This window comes from Papilio machaon, chromosome 12 (assembly GCF_912999745.1).
Source record: "Papilio machaon chromosome 12, ilPapMach1.1, whole genome shotgun sequence".
NCBI classification, from domain to species: Eukaryota; Metazoa; Arthropoda; class Insecta; order Lepidoptera; family Papilionidae; genus Papilio; species Papilio machaon.
In genome coordinates this window covers 8,543,713-8,565,675 of record NC_059997.1, presented here as the reverse complement: position 1 = coordinate 8,565,675, position 21,963 = coordinate 8,543,713, and the positions used below count along the sequence as shown (strand labels likewise).

At 40.5% G+C, this 21,963-nt stretch overlaps 2 protein-coding genes across 2 annotated transcripts; both read right to left on the bottom strand.

Moving 5' to 3' along the window:
• Positions 1–2,714: 2,714 nt before the first annotated feature.
• Positions 2,715–3,143, bottom strand: LOC123721532 (splicing factor 3A subunit 2-like). Its single transcript, XM_045680368.1, has one exon. The coding sequence runs from the start codon at positions 3,141–3,143 to the stop codon at positions 2,715–2,717; it is 429 nt and encodes a 142-aa protein (XP_045536324.1).
• A 5,512-nt stretch (positions 3,144–8,655) lies between these two features.
• Positions 8,656–14,324, bottom strand: LOC106720791 (alanine aminotransferase 1). Its single transcript, XM_014515582.2, has 10 exons — positions 14,127–14,324; positions 12,072–12,161; positions 11,837–11,931; positions 10,923–11,113; positions 10,545–10,747; positions 10,321–10,443; positions 9,924–10,130; positions 9,686–9,829; positions 9,465–9,579; positions 8,656–8,911 (listed from the first exon to the last, which is right to left on the bottom strand). Exons 1-10 carry the CDS (start codon positions 14,244–14,246, stop codon positions 8,721–8,723), a joined length of 1,479 nt encoding a protein of 492 aa, XP_014371068.2. The 5' UTR covers positions 14,247–14,324; the 3' UTR covers positions 8,656–8,720.
• Between the last annotated feature and the right edge of the window lie 7,639 nt (positions 14,325–21,963).

The window sequence follows — 21,963 nt, the reverse complement described above, 5'->3', positions numbered from 1 at the left end:
AGTGCGGAAAATTCTTTTACATCTGAAAAGAAGCGGAATCAATTACTGTGACACGGGTTTCCTGAGAAATCCCAGAAATCAGCTTTTACTGCGCAAATGCGGACGCTTAGAGGAACGAGATCCGTGAGGCAGCTGTCTGCTCGATTTGATGTATTGCCGGGGAGCTGAGTCTCCCACGCTGCACCCCCCCCAGCGCTCGTAAGGCGACACGCGAGGTCATCTTAGCTATACTTATAACTAATTCGAAGCGAATTCCGCTGCATCGCCACTTCGAGGTCAGCGACACGGTGTCTCTGCGTACATACAAACAGAATAGACAATTTAATGCATCAGTAATTTGGCATAAAAAAGGTAAGCTTCAATGGTTCACGTAATATGTACTTGATGAGTCACGTCCTCAGCAACCATACTATGAGACGCGTTCAAGTTCGCGGCAGCTCTCCGCCCGCTTTACCTGACTATATTTAACTTTATCTTCACAAGATCCCCTTGTCCACGTGTAGCATTTCAGTAGGGACGGGGTCGAGAACGCAGTCGGGAACGAGCGGTGAGCGAGGCGCACAGAAATACTCTAATTAAACTTCAATACAGCTTTTGCAAGGTCACAACCAGTTCTGATTTGTAATATTTAAAGTTATTTTTATTTATACTGTACGTCGAAAGTGCGTGGCTAATTTGCTTGCCAGAGATACAGCTAGCATTGCGCTTGCGCGCCTCAAGTCTCTCTAGTTACAAACAAAAACACATGCTAACCAATCTCAGTACCAGAAGAGTCTTTTTTTATGGTGGGGGATGATAATGAGACCTCATAGAAGAAAAAGGGTATTCAAACAATTGGTGTTATTGCTTTAAAGTAAAAAATAAAAATAAAGATAATTAATTTAGAAAAAAGTTATTTGTATTTCGTAAAAACCTATTTTGTATTCTTTATAAGTAGATTAAATAATTTTATTGGCGTTAGAAAATGTATTAAAATAAGTCTTCATTATGTTAAATTAATTATTATTCCCGCGCCGGCAGGGGGCGCTAGCAGGGGTGCCGGCAGGGGGCGCTAGCAGGGGTGCCGGCAGGGGCGCCAGCAGGGGTGCCGGCAGGGAGCGCGGTGTGCCAATGGCTCACTAGCGCTGCCGCTGCCGCTGCCGCTGACCTTAGCGCGGAATATAAGTGCACTTAACCCATATCGTGCTCGTTCTTCTTGTGTGAAATGTTTATAAACTTGGAATTGGGTTGAATTTAGTATAGAAATTTCTATTTCACTCTTCAACGCCTTTTAAATGCATATTTATGCACACATCATTATCATCAATTTGAATTTTATTTCTGTCAACGTTCTCTTTGCCTTAAATATAAAATTATAAAATTAAATATAAAATACGACAGTATTTTATCAACAATCTTCCGTGTGGCTGCGGCTGCGGGGCGGCGGAGTTGCGGGGTTGCGGGGTTGCGGTCCACTATAATTTGGTGTTGTCAGTCATTTCAGTAAGATTGAAAACATTTTATTTGATTTACGATAAATTTATGATATTGTTAAATAACAATAACTTTTTTTTTCATTCACTCTCAGTGCAATTTATTATTTACGAGAGTAAGATTTCGCCGGAAAGGTATCGGTAACGTCATCGTCGGGTCAGCTGTCTTTTTCTCTTCTTTTCCAAAACAATTAAAATCGCTCGTTAGTCATTAACAAGCTCCATTTTGTTAAACAGTACTGATCCTAAATCGGCGAACGCATTTAAAAGCCACAAAACAGTACCATCATTGTTCTAGCATAAAAAATAATACAAAAGTAAAACGGCGTCGCTTCGTTCAGAGAGGTGTTCCGGTAAAATTGATTTTCATGATCTGGAATATTTCTCCCCTTTTCTACGCTCTCACATGAGTTCACGTGTCCCTGAAGTCTTCCAAATTAAATCACGTTAACTTTTCAAATGCTGTCGAACAACAACAGTAACTACGGTAGGTTATGTGTGGTTATTTTGTAATAACCAGGAAAATATAACGTAATCTGTTGCCGTTATACTGATCACATTTAAGAAATGAAAGAAAGAATGATCTTATATGTATTCTACATTACCAGAGTTTTTTTCTGGTAATAAAAAATTACCGAACATTACCGGCAGCTGGAGAAACGCTGATGCTGAGTGCTGATGTAGCAAACTCTATTTACACACACAGTGAGTTGTAGTCATTTTTTACATAGCTACATAATAATCATTATAGTTGAAACGTAGATGCGTTATATTACTACGTAAATAAGAAAATTATTGTTCAATATGTAAGTTAAATTTATATCATTTATGAATAAGTTAATGCATAAATTAAATAAGTATATCTACACTACATTCATCGTCTAAGTAAATTTATTTAATTAATATTCGCGATCTCGGTACAGGAATAATGATGTGCCTGAGTTCAGGGGCTCGGTCCAACTGCGGGGAATTGCCGCGCCCCTCTCAACCTGTGAGTCAACAGCACAGTGCGAGGCATGTAACATGTGCGTAACTGCTGTTTACATGTTACATAGTTATTCACATTTTATATTGATTTGGTGATGTAAATAAATGTAAGATATTGATTTAAGAAATTACATTAAAAAGAGAAGCTTATAAAAGAGGCGGCGACGCGGTCGGTGTAGCAATTATCATAACAGAGGATTAGCTATGAGTCGCAAAAGAAAAGCTTTTATTGGCGGCTCATTGTTCTTATGACGCTTAGACGAGATAAAAAGTGAAATCGCACGAGCAGCGGTGCATCGCGAGGGCGGGATCCATTGTCTGCACGGTGCCGAGTGCCGGGTGCCCGGTGTCGGGTGCCGAGTGCCGGGTGCCCGGTGTCCGGTGCCGAGTGCCGGGTGCCCGGTGTCGGGTGCTGAGTGCCGGGTGCCCGGTGTCGGGTGCCGAGTGCCGGGTGCCCGGTGTCGGGTGCTGAGTGCCGGGTGCCCGGTGTCGGGTGCCGAGTGCCGGGTGCCCGGTGTCGGGTGCCGAGTGCCGGGTGCCCGGTGTCGGGTGCTGAGTGCCGGGTGCCCGGTGTCGGGTGCCGAGTGCCGGGTGCCCGGTGTCCGGTGCCGAGTGCCGGGTGCCGCGCACTGCACTGCTTGCAGTGAGCAGAGCGCATACAAAAAGATTTTCAAAGTTTATCATTTTCTAAATTATCAAAAGTGAAATGGTATTGCTTTCCTCCACGGCTCCACGGCTCTACGGCTCCACGGCTCCACGGTGGTAGACTTGCTCAATATGGAGAAAGTATTATTAAAATTTCTTCTAATTAGTGACAATCCTTTAGAACTACAAAACATTATTTTGAAAGATGTTATTTGTAATATTATTTTAATAAATATGTTTCTTTTACAAAAAGCTTCGCAATTATTTGAAAATATAGCCTCAAGAAAACTTCATATCAGGTGGAATTCATCTGTTGGAATCGAACTCATACATAGAGATCAGGTGAGAGTTCGCGCCATCCCGCGGTACAGCGACATCTATTCCTCAGATAAAGCGCTTCCTCTGTATATTGCAATCGCATTGAATTGACTTATATTAACTTACGTAGCTTTGCACTTGGAATTTGAAAAGAAATGTCAGCGGCGAGTCTGTCAGTAGACACGCTTATTATGTAAAGTTTTAACATCTAATAAATACACACCAGGATTAATCCAATAGTTTGATAAAGTACAAAATAATCTTTTTTGCGTGAAGTAGAGAGAGAGAGAGAGAGAGGGAAAGAACGGAAATAAAACGCGTCTTAAAATGTTAGTTTACGAGCGGCTATTAGTAACTCAACTCTTGGCTCTGATGTTAATCTATTTCATATCACAAATAATTAAACCGATACGTAAATGAGTAACTACAAAGTTTATTTCGAAAGACAAATAGTGAACGTTTAGTTTGCAGGTAAATTCCGAGACCTGTTTAATTTAACTTAGCGGCGGCCCGGGGGAAAGACGCCTCCCGCCGGGGCGAGGAGGGGGATGTTATACTTCACTTCACTTGATTTGTTAACTCGACAAGTTTTAATCATGTGTTTAAGTGTTAAGAGTAAAAGTAAAAGAAGACAACTTGTGTTTTTGTGAAAAGAGTTCCACTAATTACGTCAACACAATGTACAACATATAATATAATGCCTTAAATATGTTCATGTTAACTTAAATTTTCACACTTAGGATTTGGGATCACATTTGGGATTCTTTGTTGATGGCAGTGGCTCTATTGAGCTTCTGTAAGTTATACCAAGTGTCATGAGTCATGACCTTTTCGGAAGTGTAACTAAGTTGTAACTAAGTTGTGAGGCGCTGCGGGACGAGGGGGAGGGCGGGGCGCGGGGAGCGGGCGCTGGTCGGCACGTACCAACTCAATCAGCTCCCAAACTACGTGGCTCAATATGTTAGATAAATACATTCTGCTGTCTCGCTGATAGCCCGCACGATATAAAAATGTGTTGTTGGGCTTTGGTCTAATCGTGGTCCATTTACCTAACTTTTATCCTGCGCTCTTTCTGTTTGGTTTTAACAGCAACTGAAAAGAAATCCAATGACTTCACAACTAGACATAATTTTGTTTGAAGCAAATGTTTAATACCCAGCAGACGACTTGTCTCACAGACATTGTCTGCACTATGCCGGTGTCAACTACTTAGATTTATGTGGTAAAAGAAAAATATTAAAAAGCTTGTTTTTATTTTTCGCTTATTTTCGTCGGGCGCCGCGTAATAGATGTTCAAACTGCGAAGGTAATCATACGCCTCATAGCCCCGCCGCGCCGCGCTCTTCTGTCCCGCACCCCGCACCCCGCACCCCTCACCCACCCCCACACCCGACACACCCCGCGCACCTCGCGCACCCCGTAACCCCGCACACACCTCACACAACCTGTCTCGGAAACCACAAGATCCTATTTTATCTTATACTAGCTTTTACCCGCGACTCCGTCCGCGCGGAATAAAAAATAGAAAACGGGGTATAAATTATCCTATGTCCGTTTCCTGGTTCTAAGCTACCTGCCTACCAATTTTTTAGTTAAATCGATTCAGCCGTTCTTGAGTTATAAACGTGTAACTAACACGACTTTCTTTTATATATATATAGATTTTTACCTCAATAAATACCTAATTTTACAAAATTTTAGATAGGTTCCGTTCAACAATCACTCGGGTTTTTCGGTAAAAAAAATGTCTAGTTAGTTAGTAGTAGGGGCTCAGTTTTCCGCAACTCCACGACAAGCGCGTATTTTGCGTGAAGAAATGCCAAAAAATGTCTAAATGAGTTTTGATGTCAACCAAAGAGTTGAAATTACTTCCATTTAGGGGATTCTTATAATGATCAAAATATTGGAAATCCACGTCTGCACAGTTCTTTCGGCGATAGCACGTCGTCGAATCTAAAATAATGCACTTTAGAGTAAATGGAGTAAAACTTATAAAAATTTGAAGTTATTCTCTTTCAAAATATGTGCTCATGTCAATATTATGTTTTCAATAATTATAATATACTGAGGTCTATTTGCCGCCACTCGACGAAAATCGACACGAACTTTTGTATAGTAACAACCTATTGTATAGTTTTTACCGTTCGTTACATATCGCTAAAGTTCTACTGCTTGTCCGTTTAGTGACAGGTACGTATAGTGAGGTAACATTATGTATATATCCGTATGTGGACGTTCGGAATCATCAGAACTCTGTGGCATTGCAAAGAACGAGCAGAAGGAAGTTCACCCTCGCCCTAACGACTCGTTAACTCGAGACTCGAGAGATGAACGGTCGTCTCGATCGCACTGCGCACGACTTCCCTGAACGGAAGCCAATGTTAGTTCGTGCGTCTTAATCCGCGACCCGCTGGCGCTAGTCTCCTCGGCTCATTAAACTAGAGTCTGTAGTCAATACACTGACATCCTGACAACAGAGATCGTCACGCAGATGTAAGCCGACACCGACAGCCGACAGCCGACAGCCGACAGCAAAGACGGAGGCGGACCGATTACATTATGAGGTCAAATGCAATAGCTATGTTATCACAGACATCTTTGTTTATAGGAAACAGACTACAATAACTTGTTTACTATTACTTAGCTAAATGTGTCAAATTTCTCTCCTTGTGCCATTTTTAATTACAGCCTTTATTTAATTTATATTTATCTGCATAAATTCTCGATTAACAACACATTGTCCACGAGAATTGTGTCAACATTCAACAAAAATAATACAGTGGTAGCTCACCCTCGCCCTAATAACACATACAATATTTATCGGTCGCCTCCCCTTCAGCTCCTCCTCCCCTCGGCCCCGCGGGGGAGCGGCGCTGTTTGCCTTTGATCTCCACGCTTGTTTACATTTGTTTAACTAAAGGTCGCTTTTCTTTACACCATTGCCTCTTACAATAAAAAATTCATAAAAACGTTAATGCACTGCGTTTTGAAGTTTTTTATATAGCAAAAGAAGATCAGAATTCAAGGTAGAGGGCAAGTACTTACCCAGTAATTTACAGTCAACTAGTAACTATTAATAACAATAATTGGTTGTCTTAACTCCAAAAGAAATGCAAAAGACCAACATGTACCTATATAATATGTTAATTTTTGTTTGCCCATTATTCATTGTGACTGCTATCTGTATTTAGAGTTATCAGTTGTCTAGTAGCATCGCTTTTTTTGTAATTTTATAGAAACCATAGAGAACATCGACCACAACACAACAAAATATAAATTACTTTTACATTATAAAACCATAACGATAGGTCGAGTGTAAAATGAAATCGCAAATGAATCGCAAGCTCGTCATCGGCTCAAACCAGGCCGCATTTGTTGGCCGGACCGCCGGAGCAACGGATGCGAAGCACTGTGGCTCAGGAGCTCTCGACGTAAATCGATATGTGCGTCGCCACGCCGTGTCTATAAACTCTGTACACAGTGTACAAGCAATGTTGAATCGCTGCCAAACTGCACCGCGGCCGCCCGATTTCTAAGCGAAGTTATAACTTGCCAGCGTTAGCTACACTACATAATGTAAAAGCAGCTAACAAACAAATACATATATATATTCTTATTTTATATGTACATATGTATACAGAGGATATTTTTGTTTGGAGACCAACTTTAAAAATATTACATTAATAAAAATTAAATAGTAAGTGGGAGCCGGCGACGGTAAGCCTATAACGACATATAGGTCAATTGGTCCCTCTCGGGCCGGCCGCCACGCTGACGTGCCGCGCCTAGAGTATGGCCCCAACGCCTACCCCTCCGCCCGCCCCCAACCCCGACACCGGCACCGGCGGGCTAATTAACAAGCGACACGTTGCCTCTGACACCTCGGCCTATATGTGAACATTCCAACATATTTGTGATAATAATAACTGCCCTTTACAACTGACATGCTTCGCTCGCAGAAGTGCCCCTCGCTGCTTTACATCGAGCGATACTTCTTAATAGAGGATCACTACAACAAAATTTCAGATATTTAACAGTAGTACTCCATACTCCTCCAGTGGTTATTTATCTCAGACTTCCCTTTGTAACAACGAGTTGTCGTAATCTTTTCATTTTTGCCTCCAACGCGTATTTCTATTTAATTAGTATATCTCATTTGCAAAGAGCTTGAGTATCGCCGCCTTATTATGCTTATAGCTTATAGTTCTCAGCCTCGTAGCCTCTAGTTCATAGCCCGTAGCCTGTAGCTCGTAGCTCGTGCCCGTAGCCGACAGTGCGTCGCAATAGTTCTTGTGGAGTTGCTCACGAGCTGTGAGTGTTGTAGAAACAAGTCACATTTATCTTCTCACACACAATAAAATATAAGATTTCCTGGTCCATGTGTTGTGGAAACTTCATAAACAATGTCAGTATAAGTCGGTGTCAGCCGCCGGCCGGGGCGCGCGGTTGTGTCCCCGGCGCACGGCGGCAGGCGGGTGTCTACCACTCTCCTTCTACATTGTTTTACTTTTTTATTCTATTGCTGTGTTAGAATTTTTTACGATTGATTTCTAAATACCGTCATATTTCTTAAATGACACGATATTAGAGATATACTATTAAGAAATATTTAAATGTTTAATATTTGCAAAAAGTGTAATACTGGAATTGTCACCCGTGCATTAAATACTAGACGACGTAGTTTACAATAAAAAATGTATATTTCAAATAGTATATTGTATGGATTTAAAACAAATGAGAGACTTCTTGATTATATTTATTTGAACATAGCAATTAACAAAAATATTTTATTTTTATATTAGCAATTACCAAGATTATAAATTTTACAATAAATGATTGATATGACATAAGATACGAGCTTGTAAAGGTGAGGCGGTGAGGCGAGACCAATCACATGCACTGGTCACGCCGCACCGCGCCGCACCGCGCCGCACCGCCCGGGGTACGCGCAACCCTTTCACGTTGCGCTTTACAACTTTAAACTACGAATTTTACGTTCAAATTCAATACTACTTACAATTGGTTCCTGAGACCAAAATACCTGTATAAAACATATCGTCAACCCATTCATTATCCTTAACATAACCAGAGATAACAATATGTTCTTAACGGGTTTTGGTCTCAGAAACCCACTGTTAATTATTGTAGTTATTGTTCAATTAGTTTTAATGTATTTATGATCCTAGTAACTAAATTATCACAGTAAATACATAAAATATTATCACCAACATAACTATAAATATTATAAAAACATACAAACATGAACATTTATTTAACATTAAGAATATAAATATGACATCAGCAGCCGGTGCTGGTGTCAGTAGTGCAGTCTAGTCTAGTATCAGCGTACTGGTGCAGGAAGTGGGCGTGGAAACGGCGCACGGAGTCCATCATGTGCTGCAACTGGCTGCGCGAGTGCAGGATGGTGGTGCGGAGGTGGTACGTCCCCGGCCGCTGACCGAACCCTGACCCCGGCACCACGCACACCCCTGACGCACACATAGCGCACATTAAAGCATAAAATTAAAATCTGCTAATTTAATATACTAGCTTTAGCTGCGACTCCGTCCGGGTGCAATAAAAGAAACTAAGGAAGTAAGCCTATGTGTTCTTCCAGACTGTGTTCTACATCTGAGTCAAATTTCATAGAGATTGTTGAACCGTTCTGGTGTTACCTTCTAACATCCATCCATGTAAACCTTCGCATCTATATCTATATTCTATATCTATATATATAAAAGAAAGTCGTGTTAGTTACACTGCTTATAACTCAAGATCGGTCGAACTGATTTAGCTGAAAATTGATGGGGAGGTAGCTTAGAACTAGGAGACGGACATAGGAACTTTTTTTATCTTGTGTGCATTTTTTTTATTCCGCGCGGACGGAGTCGCGGGTAAAAGCTAGTTTATAATATTAGTAAGAAATAAGATTTTTCTTTGCGAAATGTACATAGTGAAATAAAAAGAATCTTTATCACAATTGTCCCAAATCTCAAAACGATCAGTTCACTAGGTATTGTGAGTGTGAGAGTGTACACGCACCGGTTTCTTCAAGCAGGCGCAGGCAATAGAACTCGTCGGGCTCGATACCCTGCGCGCGAGCCGCGCGCTGCGCTCTCTCCGGGATCTCAAAACGCGGGAACGCGAACATCGATCCCTTAAACATGTCAATTTATCACATATGAGTATTTTATTTAGCCCCAAGTTTAAAAGGCGGAGAGTGTGGACCGAATTTAAGATGCGGTGGGCTTGGTACGACTTACGTCGATGGCGTTGCAGGAGTAGCCGGGTATGGAGTTGAAAGCGCGGTGGGCGGTAGCGGCGCGCTCGCGCAGCACGCGCCTTATCTCTCGCCGCTCCATCGCGAACTGCTCGTACGAAGCGTCCCCGGGCGTGGGCGGCTTCATCTGCAATGAGGAATCCAAAAAGTAAGTAATTAACTTTCTTGGTCTTATACTGCAATAATGGGTCACCGATATGTGTAACGGCGAGGCAACTCACGACGCAGAGCAGTGCGGCCTGGCCGAGCACGGTGGGACACTGCATAAGCGCGCGCGCAGTACAGAAGGCGGCCACCACGCCGGGATGCACGCGCACCAGCTCGAGCAGGCCGGCGCGCAACCCGCACTCCGCCGCCCAGCCTTTGGAGCACGTCAGTACGCTGCCCAGCTCCATGTCGCAGTAGGGCGCGCCCATCTCGTACATAACCTCAACGTCATAATCGTACGTTGGTTTAATTTTAACTAGTGTATTTGGGGTACATTAAGCGTAAAATTTTGTATGAAGTAGTTTAGTTCAAATTAACTAAAAAAGTTCTTCTTATATTGTAGGTAACTAAATGTATGACTGCATCGGTTAAGTAGATGAAGCAATAGAAATGATAGTGCATAACAGTAACCTTTTTGAATGAGTGGAAGGGCTTGGCGATGATGTTTTCCTGGTACACCTCGTCCGCCAGCAGGAACAGCCGGTGCTCGTGCGCGAACCGCACCACCTCCTCCATGTTTTCCCGAGTCAGCACCTGCAGTACTTTCAGTCATTACCTGCCTCTTACGATGATCTTAAGTTGGACGAATACGAGTGCTTCAAATAGTTTAATATAACCTTATTCATGAGCCTCACCTGTCCAGTGGGGTTGCCTGGGTTGATGACGACGAGCACGCGCACGCGACATGTGGCACTGGCGTTGCGCAGCGCGCGGCGCAGCTCAGCCACGTCTAGCGCCCATCCGCGTTCCTCGTCCAGGTAATACTCCACCTGCGCCAGGCCCAGCTCCGCCAGTGCGCCCGAGAACAATGGGTACTGCGGGATCGGGATCATCACGCCTGCGACACACGTCGACATATCACTCCATGTTACGCAGTAAATATGTTGCAAAAGGTAAATGTTCGGACGGATTGCAGATTAATGCACCGTGAGTGGTAGCTGTACCGTACTTGTATTTTAATACCTCCAATAATTAAACTACTGAAGTGCTGACTAGACAAGTAATTAAATCACCGGAAGGCTTTCCATCCACGTCCTCTGTGAACACGGTGAGGAGCGCCTTGATGAGGTCAGTGGCACCGGAGCCGAGATAGATGTCGTGCGCGCTGGCGGGGGTACCATCGCGCGCCGCCAGCCAAGCTGCCGCCGCGCGCCGCACGCTCCACAGCCCCGCGCTCGCCGAATACGCGCCTACCGACCGGCACCTGTAAGTGTTTCCTATTATTACCACAACTACAACTGCAAACACAGAGCTTTTAATCAATTCCTACTATGACCTTATAAACTGTATGACACTATCTTGTTAAAATTTTCAAATGTTGTTTAAAACGACTTCTATTTATCTAATAAAATTCAAACACTATTTTCTCTGTTGAAGAAGTACAAATTGACTTAATGTTTAGAAGCTTTTATTTAGTTTATTCAAAACTTATTTCTAAAACAATCTATAATTTTTCAAATTGACGAATCGATGACGAATATAATTTTTGAAATTTTAAAAACTGTTGTCCAATCTATTGAACAATCAAGTAATAAATATGCCCTAAAATGCTACAATGTGGGGCACTAAGTGATTACAACATAATATCAAAGCGCATAAATTATTATTAGGAGCGGATGAGGTAGGGGTGAGGGTGGGGGTAGAGGACGGATTGTGTTTGCACGTCGGAGTCACGCTAATGAAGCTGTTGATTTGTCACGCCGTGTCACCGCGTTGCGTCAAGTCGCAATTTGATTCACTGTTGTCACTTTGAACCTAAACATTGTATAGGTCACGACACATCGGTTGGATTGTAAGACTGTAGGGAATGCGTCTCTACTTATTTACAAATACAAACTATCTGATTCCTCGATTTTAGGCGCGTTAAATTGAAAAAATGTTAAAAATTATGGGTGTAGGTATTAAATATTGGTAACTAAGTACTCACGTGCAGTCATCGAGGATCTCCTCTACACGCTGCTTCACGTCCGGCGGCAGCGCGGGCGAGGCCAGCAGCTGGGGGCACGCCGCGCCCGCCACCACCTGCACACAACCTCACTCAAACTACTGACATTACATGTCCATGTGTTTTTAGCTCGAGAAAGAGAAGATCAGCAGCAATTCTTTTTTAGGTGTTATAATTCTAGTGAATTTTATAATAGAGTAAGTTATTGTGTGCTCGCCTGTCTTATGAAGGTGATGGGTTTCTGTCCGAGCGCGTGGCAATCGCCGATGTTGGCGCGCACCACGCTCGCAAACGGTTTCGGCACTCCCTGCGACAGAGCAAAACGTTAAAATATTTTGTAATTCATTGAAGCTGCGCCTTACCTTAAACTTTGGGAGTCTACTAATATATAAATAAGAAAAATAAATTTTATAATATAAAGAAGATAATATATAGTGTGTAGAATTAATTATGAGTGTTTGCACACGCGATAAATCGCCATTGTTTTGTCAACTGACAACAGGTTTCCATGTTCGTAACTCTGCACTGGTTGTGAGCACACACCTCTGATTACCAAGATATTAATTTTCGACTGACTCCCGCTTCTTTAAAAACCGAAACATTTCCTCCACCGCATATTACAGAAAAATAACCTGCAACGCTCAGAGCAGCGCATTGACTGGCTGATTGGTGGGAAAGTCCCTATAAATGTGTGTAAATTGTCCTTGTCGCGCGGTGTATTGACTTGTAATGTCGTGCCTGCTATACGCCCGCCGCCCGCCGACGTTGTAACTCGATGTTGGGAAATTAGATTACACATGAAACACTATGTAATGTGTATATAGGTGTGTGTGTGCAGTCGGAAGTGCACGCACGATGCTTGCTGACGAGTCAATAATACAAACAATATTATCTTTCTCTCGCTCTCCGTCACTCGACAACTTGTGTATGAAAGTGGTATCACGAGTTTGTGTCCGCGCACGTGTTTACTATATTTTTATCGTCATTAATTGTTAGCGTATATCCTTTTCATTATGAGTTAAACCGCGGCACTCACTGCTTTGTTTACAAATATAGTAACGGCTCCATGCAGATTTGTTTCAGCTTAAATTGAATACATAATGAGCAGGGAATATATAGAAAGCGGCCTTGAGTTGAGCGGGTCTCGGGTTCACCCTCAGGGCCGGCGCTATCGGCAATCGGCGCAGGCGCAGTGCACATCGTAAATATTATTATCTCTTATTATATCATTATTTGCGATAAACAGCCACACTTGTATAAAATGTGTAGTTATGAAATACAAAAATGCATTTTGCAGCTGTACATCAAACATAATATTTGATGATCGCTCATGCTTGTTACTCGGCCGTTACGATGTTTCACTTTTTTTATATATTGTAATAATCTTACTTCTTACTATAATTATAAATGCGAATGTTTAGTTGGATGGATAGATGTTTGTTTGATGGTATCTCCGGAATGACTGCGTGGATCTCGATTAAATTCGGCACGGTATAGTCATAATCTGGAAGAACAAAAACGTGCCTAAGTTTTTTTTTTTAATCCACGCTAACGAAATCGCGAGCAAAAGCTAGTTATTTCACAAAATGAAGCGATAATGTGTGACAAATTGATTTTACCAGAAATAATTAGGAATTTTCCAGTTTGATTGCAAAATGCAGTTTGTCTTGAATATGAAAGAGTACACATCCTCGCATTGAATGAATAAACTATAGAAAAAATAATGTAAAGAAGTCAGTACTTTAACATGGTTGAAACATAGACATCAATTTCGAGTGACACAAACAAGTAAATTGTACCACCCACACCCCAAGCCAAAGGTTGGCAACTTCATTAACTTAAAGTTAGGTTAAGTTTCGTGTTAGAGAACTTAAGACTAGCATTCAAATTACCATCGTCATGAATTTTAAGAAATACCAGCTTTTGCCAACGACTCTGTCCGCGTGGAATTAAAACAAAAAATATACTGTTCGTAAGAAACGGGATTCTTACCACGATTGCATTGCATTGCATGCACCATGTTCACGGGTTGACTAACGGGTTTCTTACGAACAGTATATTAGTAAAAATCACGAAAGTTTGAAGTTATAAAACAAAAAAGTTAATTATTATAGTAGCATGTGTGTTCTTCCAGATTATGTTCTACATTTGTGTCAAATTTCAGCGAGATCCGTAGAGCCAATAAATCGCATTACTTCAATGTACTTTCTGCATTATATTGACGTTGAAAGTGGCTGCTTCTATCGTTGGCTTCTGCAGGTGGGTGACGTACCTTCTCAAGCTCGTGTTCGATGTGCAGCGCGCGCTCGAGTACGGGGCCGCGCACGGCGTAGCGCACGCGCCGCAGCCGCTGGTTCATGTTGTCGACGGTCAGCACCTGTTCCTGCTTCATGATGTCAACGATGTGTAGTGAGGGCGGTGTGCTGCGTGCGTGTAGACAGGCGAGTGCTACCGCACCGCAATTCACACAGATTATATCCACGCCCTCCTCGCACCGCCGCTGACGCCTCTGACGCGAGGTGAATCCCGCGTCTTATTAACGGTCATTTTTTCCTTAATCGATAAGTATGTGCCGCAAGACGATTGCAATTCAAGATGATTGCAAACTTTATCTCTATCTGTGTATTAATTGTTACTGAAACAGAAAATTTCACGATCTGACCTTTTTGAAGACTGCATCACTGTTCGTATGCACATTGTTTGGCCCACGTAATTACTTCTGTCAGAAGTGAGATTATTTGAGGTTTGTATGTATGTAAATTCAATTGTGACGGCCTAAAGCCTACACAACTGAACCGATTTTGAGGAGCAAGGTGTCCTTCGATTCGCCTCCTATCCTCTGGATGGTGGGATAGGCCATACCTTACACATGTAGAGGCCGCTGGAAGTACAATTCAAAATTAGTGGTTCTAACTTACTTGTCATAATGTGTTTGAAATCGTTAAAACAATTTTTCATCGTTAAATAAAGTATTGTTGGTAAAATCAGAATTTTTAAAGTCTTTGTTTTCAAAACCACACAATATACATCGCTACCCATTAGAGCCCTAGTCAGTCGTGTGTATAAATTTTGTTACAAATCCATGTACTTTTTTAACATACGAGAGTTTTAGTTTTTCTTGGCTCCAACTTAATAACAGAACTTAAATAACTTATAAAACATAAGTAGAAGATGACTTGGCGTGCTTAATTTTTCAAAGACCGCGGAATCGTCCTTCAATTCATTGTTTATGTAAATTAGGACAAGTTTATCGGATTTACATTCAAATCGACTCTTTATAGTCAGTGAATGAAATCCCACAGGGTACAGGCGGATGTCTCCCACCCTGTTCCCACCCTCCCCCTCCCTTTTACCTCACAAACACAGGAGTTACAGCTAAGTGACGGACTGACGAATGGCTGAACCTCAACGTTGCGTACATATCGGCCTATTGTTACGACTCTTTTTAATTTTAGGCTTGTCGAGGCAGTTTTATGTATTAAGTACTATACTAATGTATATGCTAAGTTATCAAAAAGTACCTAACAATTTACGTTACCAACATTCTTATCAGTGTATCAAAACGAATCTTTGTCTATAACTATAGAATTATTAAACACTGGAATAGTACACTAACAATATTCAAAATTAGTAACTTAATACTTTGAGCAAATTATTACTAATATTATAAATGCGAAAGTTACTCTGTCTGTCTGTCGCAGTTTCACGATAAAACTAATGTACAAATTTAAATGACACAGACAATCAAGAGTCTAAGAAAGGATATATTCTACTTTTTAATGCGAAAAAAGCGTTTATGGGGTTGAAAGGGGTATGAAATGTATATAAGTATCGTCATTTTTATAGCTAGAAAACAGAATACTTATGTTTTAGGCTGTCAAGTTGATAAAAATATATATGACATTGAAAATTTGTAAAAGTATGAAAGTTTGTATAGAAATATGTAAATTTATATGAATGTTTTGGGTGTTTAATATTTTTTGTTGTAATTTTTTATATTTATTATATTTTTATTTAAAGTATTAAGCCTAAATTATTAGAAATGCTACCAGAAGACAGCATTTCACGCGAACAAAGTCGCGGGACAGCCAGTGTTATAAATATATCTAGAAGGAAAAAGTGAGAATTGATAAAAATGTACTCATACCTACTTTTGTAATTGTTTTTCTTTGAAGTGATTTGCTTCGCGTCTTGTGAGAGGACCTTGACTCGGGACTTTACTGTTTTGTAGTAATTAACATTGCTCTCAATAGAGACAATTTTGATTTATATGTTATTGTGAGGTCGTGAGGTCATCCGTCTACGACTGCAGGTACTGAAGGTGTAAATTGGTGCAAATGTTGCTGCAGGGAGATTGCTACCTACCTCTCAGTATTTTGCAGCATGTACTGTACATGCAGCCTGGTGGGAATTATTTCTCGAATGTCTATCTATATATATAAAAGAACGTCGTGTTAGTTACACTATTTATAACTCAAGATCGGTCGAACTGATTTAGCTGAAAATTGATGGGAGGGTAGCTTAGAACTAGGAGACGGACATAGGAACTTTTTTATCTTGTGTGCATTTTTTTTATTCCGCGCGGACGGAGTCGCGGGTAAAAGCTAGTTAATTGATAAAAAATAAGTATAGTTATAATCATGCATGTATATCTACTTTTGTTATGGGAATATATAAATACTTAATCATTTTACGATTAATACCAATGACTTCAACATATCGCCGCAGATAACCCTCGCAGAGCAGAGTGTGACCAAGCGTTAATTTATTTTAACTAAAAACACATATTCGTGCCTACATATTTAGGTCTGTATTACAAATACATTTTACGAGAAACACTAAAATGAGTTTGGTCGCAGTGCAACGAAAAATGTAACTCAAATTATCTTGAAGCAATAAAATAGAACACTACCCTCCACCCAGTCACCCAGGGCGCCTCGCACTAACCCACCCACCGCGTAAAGGCAAGCGCGCCGCGAGCACCGGGAGAGCCGAACAATCTCCGGCGAAACTGATTTATTGTATTGTTTACAGTTCCGCTGCCAAAAGGCTGAACCGTTTGAAGTTAGTTTGGCTTCAGGATAATAAAAAATAAAATAAAATAAGTTTATTGATCCACAAAAGTTTTTTACAATTCAATAGGACTCTGCCTCCTGTGGTAGGTGGGGACCTGTGTTACAGGAGGTAGTGCCTTCTCTTAATCTATGTCTTAAATAGGTACTTATCTATGCAATATGCTTGTGTGTGTGCGCGAGCGCGCTCGTGTGTGTATGTGTGTGTATGTGTGTGTATGTGTGTGTTTGTATCTGTGCTTGCGTCTGTGTGTGTGTACGTGTATGTGTTTTTATTATTAATTATTGTTTGTTTTATTTTTGAATTAGTAGGAGATTTTCTGTTTGTTCATAGTTCAGTTTTAACAGCCATTGTGTCACATATTTCTTAAATTTGTAATTATTTAACTTAGCTATATTAGTATCAGATTTAACAAGTAATTGATTATAAACCCAAGGCGCTATAAAATTGTAGTGTCGCTGGGCAAAGGTAGATTTAGTAGCCGGCACACGACAACGCAACTTTCGTTTCATTGAGTCTGCCAATGAACGAAATGCGCTTCGGTGGTATCTTAACACACACTTAAGTATGAAAAGCCTCCGGACAGAGAACACTTTTGCCCTCTCGTACAGGGCTGTGGTAGGGTATTGGTATGGCAAGTGCATAAGAACTTTCAACACTGTTCTTTGTGCCCGTTCTACGTTAATTATTCTTGATTTAGGTACACTGCCCCATGCGGTTACACAGTAGGAAATAATACTTTGGCAAAGCGCCTTGTAAGTTTGCATCAGTGTTTTTTTACTTGCGACAGTTCTCAGTTGTTTAAATATATAGATGAGCCTTCGTACCCGTGAACATACATTTGTGTCTTGTTTGTGTCTAACGTGTTTATATTAATATCGCCTGTGAGAATAATTTGTTTACAAGTGGCTTTGCTTAAAATAGTATCTAGAGACATTAAGTATTGCTGTGGGTTAGCGTAGCATGGCGGGCGATACGAACAAATAATCGTATATTTATTACCTACATTAATCACAAGACAATTACCCTCGATCATATCTGGTTCGAAACAGACAGCGGTTAGGTTTTTATGTACATATACTACAATACCGTCGTTTTGATTTAGTGTTTTTAGTGAGTGGTATACCCAGTAGTCATCTAAGTTGGGTGGAGGCACATCTTTTCTTAGCCAACATTCAGTCAAGACTATAATGTCTAAGGTAATGTTAAGCCCAGATATGAAAGCTAATAGCAAGTCAAAATTACAGTTAATACTTCTAATATTTGCTGTAATAATACGGAGCATTTCGGAGTTGTTTCGGCATTCAAATAAGTGTGAGCACTGGGATACGTCGTCAACTAAGGTGCAATTATTGATGTTTGTGTCCAGGTCTGATGTAATTGTTGTAATAGAGTTAAGTGCATTCATTTTAATATAATACAGTTTTCATAGTAGCGCATCTTTGCCTGAAATTTTTGCGCAGGCGTTTATGACATATAGTAGCTAACAAATATGCATAATAAATTGTGTCATAGCGAGCCTTAGTGTGTAACAAACTTAATGATGTAAAACCATAAAATACTACCATTTTATAGTGTATTCGGTTATATTTTAAGTGGGTAAGCGAAGTATATGAATCTTTTTTGTTATTATTTTTTAAATAAGTATTAGGTTTGGGTACTATGTGTAGCTGTACGTGTGTATAGAACATATGTTGTAAAATTAAAACAGATATCGTTGAGAGAATGCATAATTTATAAACCAAGAAATATGCAAGCAACATCATCCTATATTTTAAGTATCTCAGCAAAGTGTGTGTGTTTGTTATTATATTTTTATTGAAGTGAGTATTTGGATTATGAACTGTGGATGTCGATGTATAAGTATTTGTGTTTAAGATACAATTTTTGAACTGCAGTAAACAATTCACAATAAATATATGAATATAATGGTTGGTTGGACAAATTGGAGACTTAAAACTAAGAAATATAGTACCTGCAACAATTAATATTTTATGCATGCAATAACATAGGTATAATGCTATCAGTCATATTGTATCTTTGAGCTTTTGAAGATCGCCTTCACAATCTATGCGGATTTGTTTCGTGCCTTCTTCTTTTCGTAGAAATATGCGACCGTAAGATACCCAGCAGAATGTAAACTTGTAATCTTTTGCAAATTGCCGACTCATGTAGAATAATTTCTTTGTGTTTGATGTGAGTGATTCAGATATGTAAATTGGAGTTCTGGAGTCGTTAATTTTCAAGTGGGTAGTGTTCAATTTGTTGCTGGCGTTCTTCTTATTGTATATTTTTGTGGACGTTACTACTTTATCCTTTATTATTTTATTAGTGAAGTCTACGACTATCGGCTTGTAATTTTCTGACTTAGTATTTACTCTGAAGATGTCTTTTATGACATGTTTTCCTAAATCGACATTTAATACATTGCCAATGTTCTGTATGATTTCGAGTAGATCATCCGTGGTTTCTACCTTTTTTACTTTTGGTACGTTTCGGATCTCGATAGACGAACTTTTTTGAAATTGTTCCATGAATTCTACTTTCTGTTCAAGATCCCGTATCTGCTTTAGGTGCTCCCGCTTATGTTTGTCTAATTGTGTTATTTTAGAGTTTAACTCATCGTATTTATCCGATATAAATTTGACACTCTTTTGCAGATCCTGGTAATCGCTGCGTAGTTCTGCAATCGATGTTAAGATTTTTTCTATTTTGTTGTCCTGGGACTCCTTCCACGAGTTTAACATGCCCATAATGTCGTCTTTTAATGTCTGCAATTCTTCCTTAAAGTCCTGATTGTGTTTTCTCTTGTTACCCCGGGTACACATCTTTGAGGGGAAGTTGGTGGAATCCGTATCATCCCTGCATGCTGCAATGTTAGGCTCTGAGCCGCCATGATGTAATTCCATTGGTTGTTTTAATGATGCATGGGGTGGTGGAGACCGTCTTAGTGGCATAGCTATGACTTAGTAAAACACTATCTAAGTACCCAACACCAGAAGTATTATTCGATCCGATGCTTGGTTACAGATTAGTCAATGTCAACTTGAACGTTATATCTCCTGCATTAAGAGTGACAATCGCTTACAGCTAAACTTCGTAGGTACTCACACAGCGGAGACGTTCGCAGAGCGGGATGGCGAAACACGTCATTCGACAATCACTTTACACTGTACTTTTATGCACTCCTAGTATTCGGGGGAGTATTTTGCTTACAATATTTAATTTAATGATTATTAAAACTGTTCTCAACAACTAATAGCAAACACGTCTGAATCGGTTGGTGGTCCATGAGAGAGGGACATATAATGACATGAATATTCAAGTAAAAGTAGTTCCGGCTGATACATTCTTGCAGATAACATACGAGCACGAACACGACGCGGCCGGTGACTGCCGCCTCCTGCCTCCTGCCTTCGCTCGCTGGACACCACTCACTTCTTATCATGTTTGTGAACAATTTGCAACAAGTTCACAAAGTTAGAACTACCATAGTGATGAAAACGCTTCAGTAATAGTCATGTTGTTATTCAGAACTGATTAGCACAACTCGCTTAACTGTCTAGCTAAGTGCTTAACTAAAAGATGAAAGTTATTGATTGAAGTTTTTAGTATGAATCCTAGTCACCCGCACACAAACACACAAACTTATATATCTAAAAAGAATGGGATAACGATAGGGAGATGATGAAAGTATCTGTTACAGCTGAGGACACAAAAATGTTGTCGATATGTTTATAGAGCATTTGCTCCCAAGAAGTTCGTTTATCCGAACAGCAATTAAAAGTTGTTGCGTCAAGTTTGCCAGCCGCGGGCTGCGAACCGCCCCTCAGCATGGGTACTTGACTTGACCCACGTTTCATATAAATTACTTCAGGTAGAAAAGAAGTTAAATTACCGCATTGGAGTTTTAATATTATTAAGATTAGTGTCTTTGATAATTTTTAGGCGTCTCCGCCAAAACATCTGTACAATTATCAAAATCAGCAAATTTGCTGAATTTCAATGTTCAATGATGAAAACAGAGGGCGCCTCAGCCCGCGACCACACGACACGACGCCTCACATGGCCACGACACGACAACTAGCCGCATTCCGTTCCACACCTGCGCTACAATGAAGCCTCGGACATGCCTTCATCGAGTTTATGAAGCGAGCTCATCGAAAATGGACAAATATTTTACAGCATGCTGCAAAAACAGGAAAAATACGTCGTCGTAATGCGGCACAATCAAAAAAAGCGTACAACATAAAAAATTAAATAGAAAATCTGAATTTTCCGTCTTACAAAAGCCGTCTGTGAGGTTTTTGTCTGATCCGATGCTCCAAAGACAAGATTAAAAAACTTTGCGCTAATTAACTGCACCCCTGCGCCATCCGCGCCGGGCGCCGTTCGCCCCCCTGCCCTCACTATCTATAGTCCCGGTCCCGGTCCCGGGCACGTTGTCACCGTAACCGTAACGCCACGGGGAGATCGCTACAGCGCTATCGAAACTTTATGGTTGCTTGCAATTTCGAAACAAATGTACTTAAAACACAAATCGGGTAACGGCGAGACGTAAATAGTTTCAGTATGAGTAAGAGACGTGGCGGCGAAGCTCTCTTCTGCCCACGATGTTGCTGCCGCTCGCGAAAACATCATGTTCTTGCAGCTAACGACGAGCCTATATAAAGTTGAATCTTGTAATACTAAGATACGTCCCATGAGTTACTTTTACGAATTTTTTTTTTCGTTTTTATTAACTGACAGAATTATAATCACAGATAAAATATATTTCGTAGAATTTATTAAATGATACAGAATTGAGTAAATTTCGTGTCAGTGGCAAAAGCGTTGGAGCGCAAACGACTGCCACTTCACTTGTAAGCATTCCGGCTTTATAAATATTTTTCAGGAACGCTTGCAATATTTATAATTAACAAATTCTTTTTACAGAGAGTTCAAGCATCTGTCCGCCACTTGCCGCTGTTGTCGATTTTTTTCTTATTTAAATAAATTAGCTCTTAAACATTTTTGAGAAATGAAATTCAAGTATC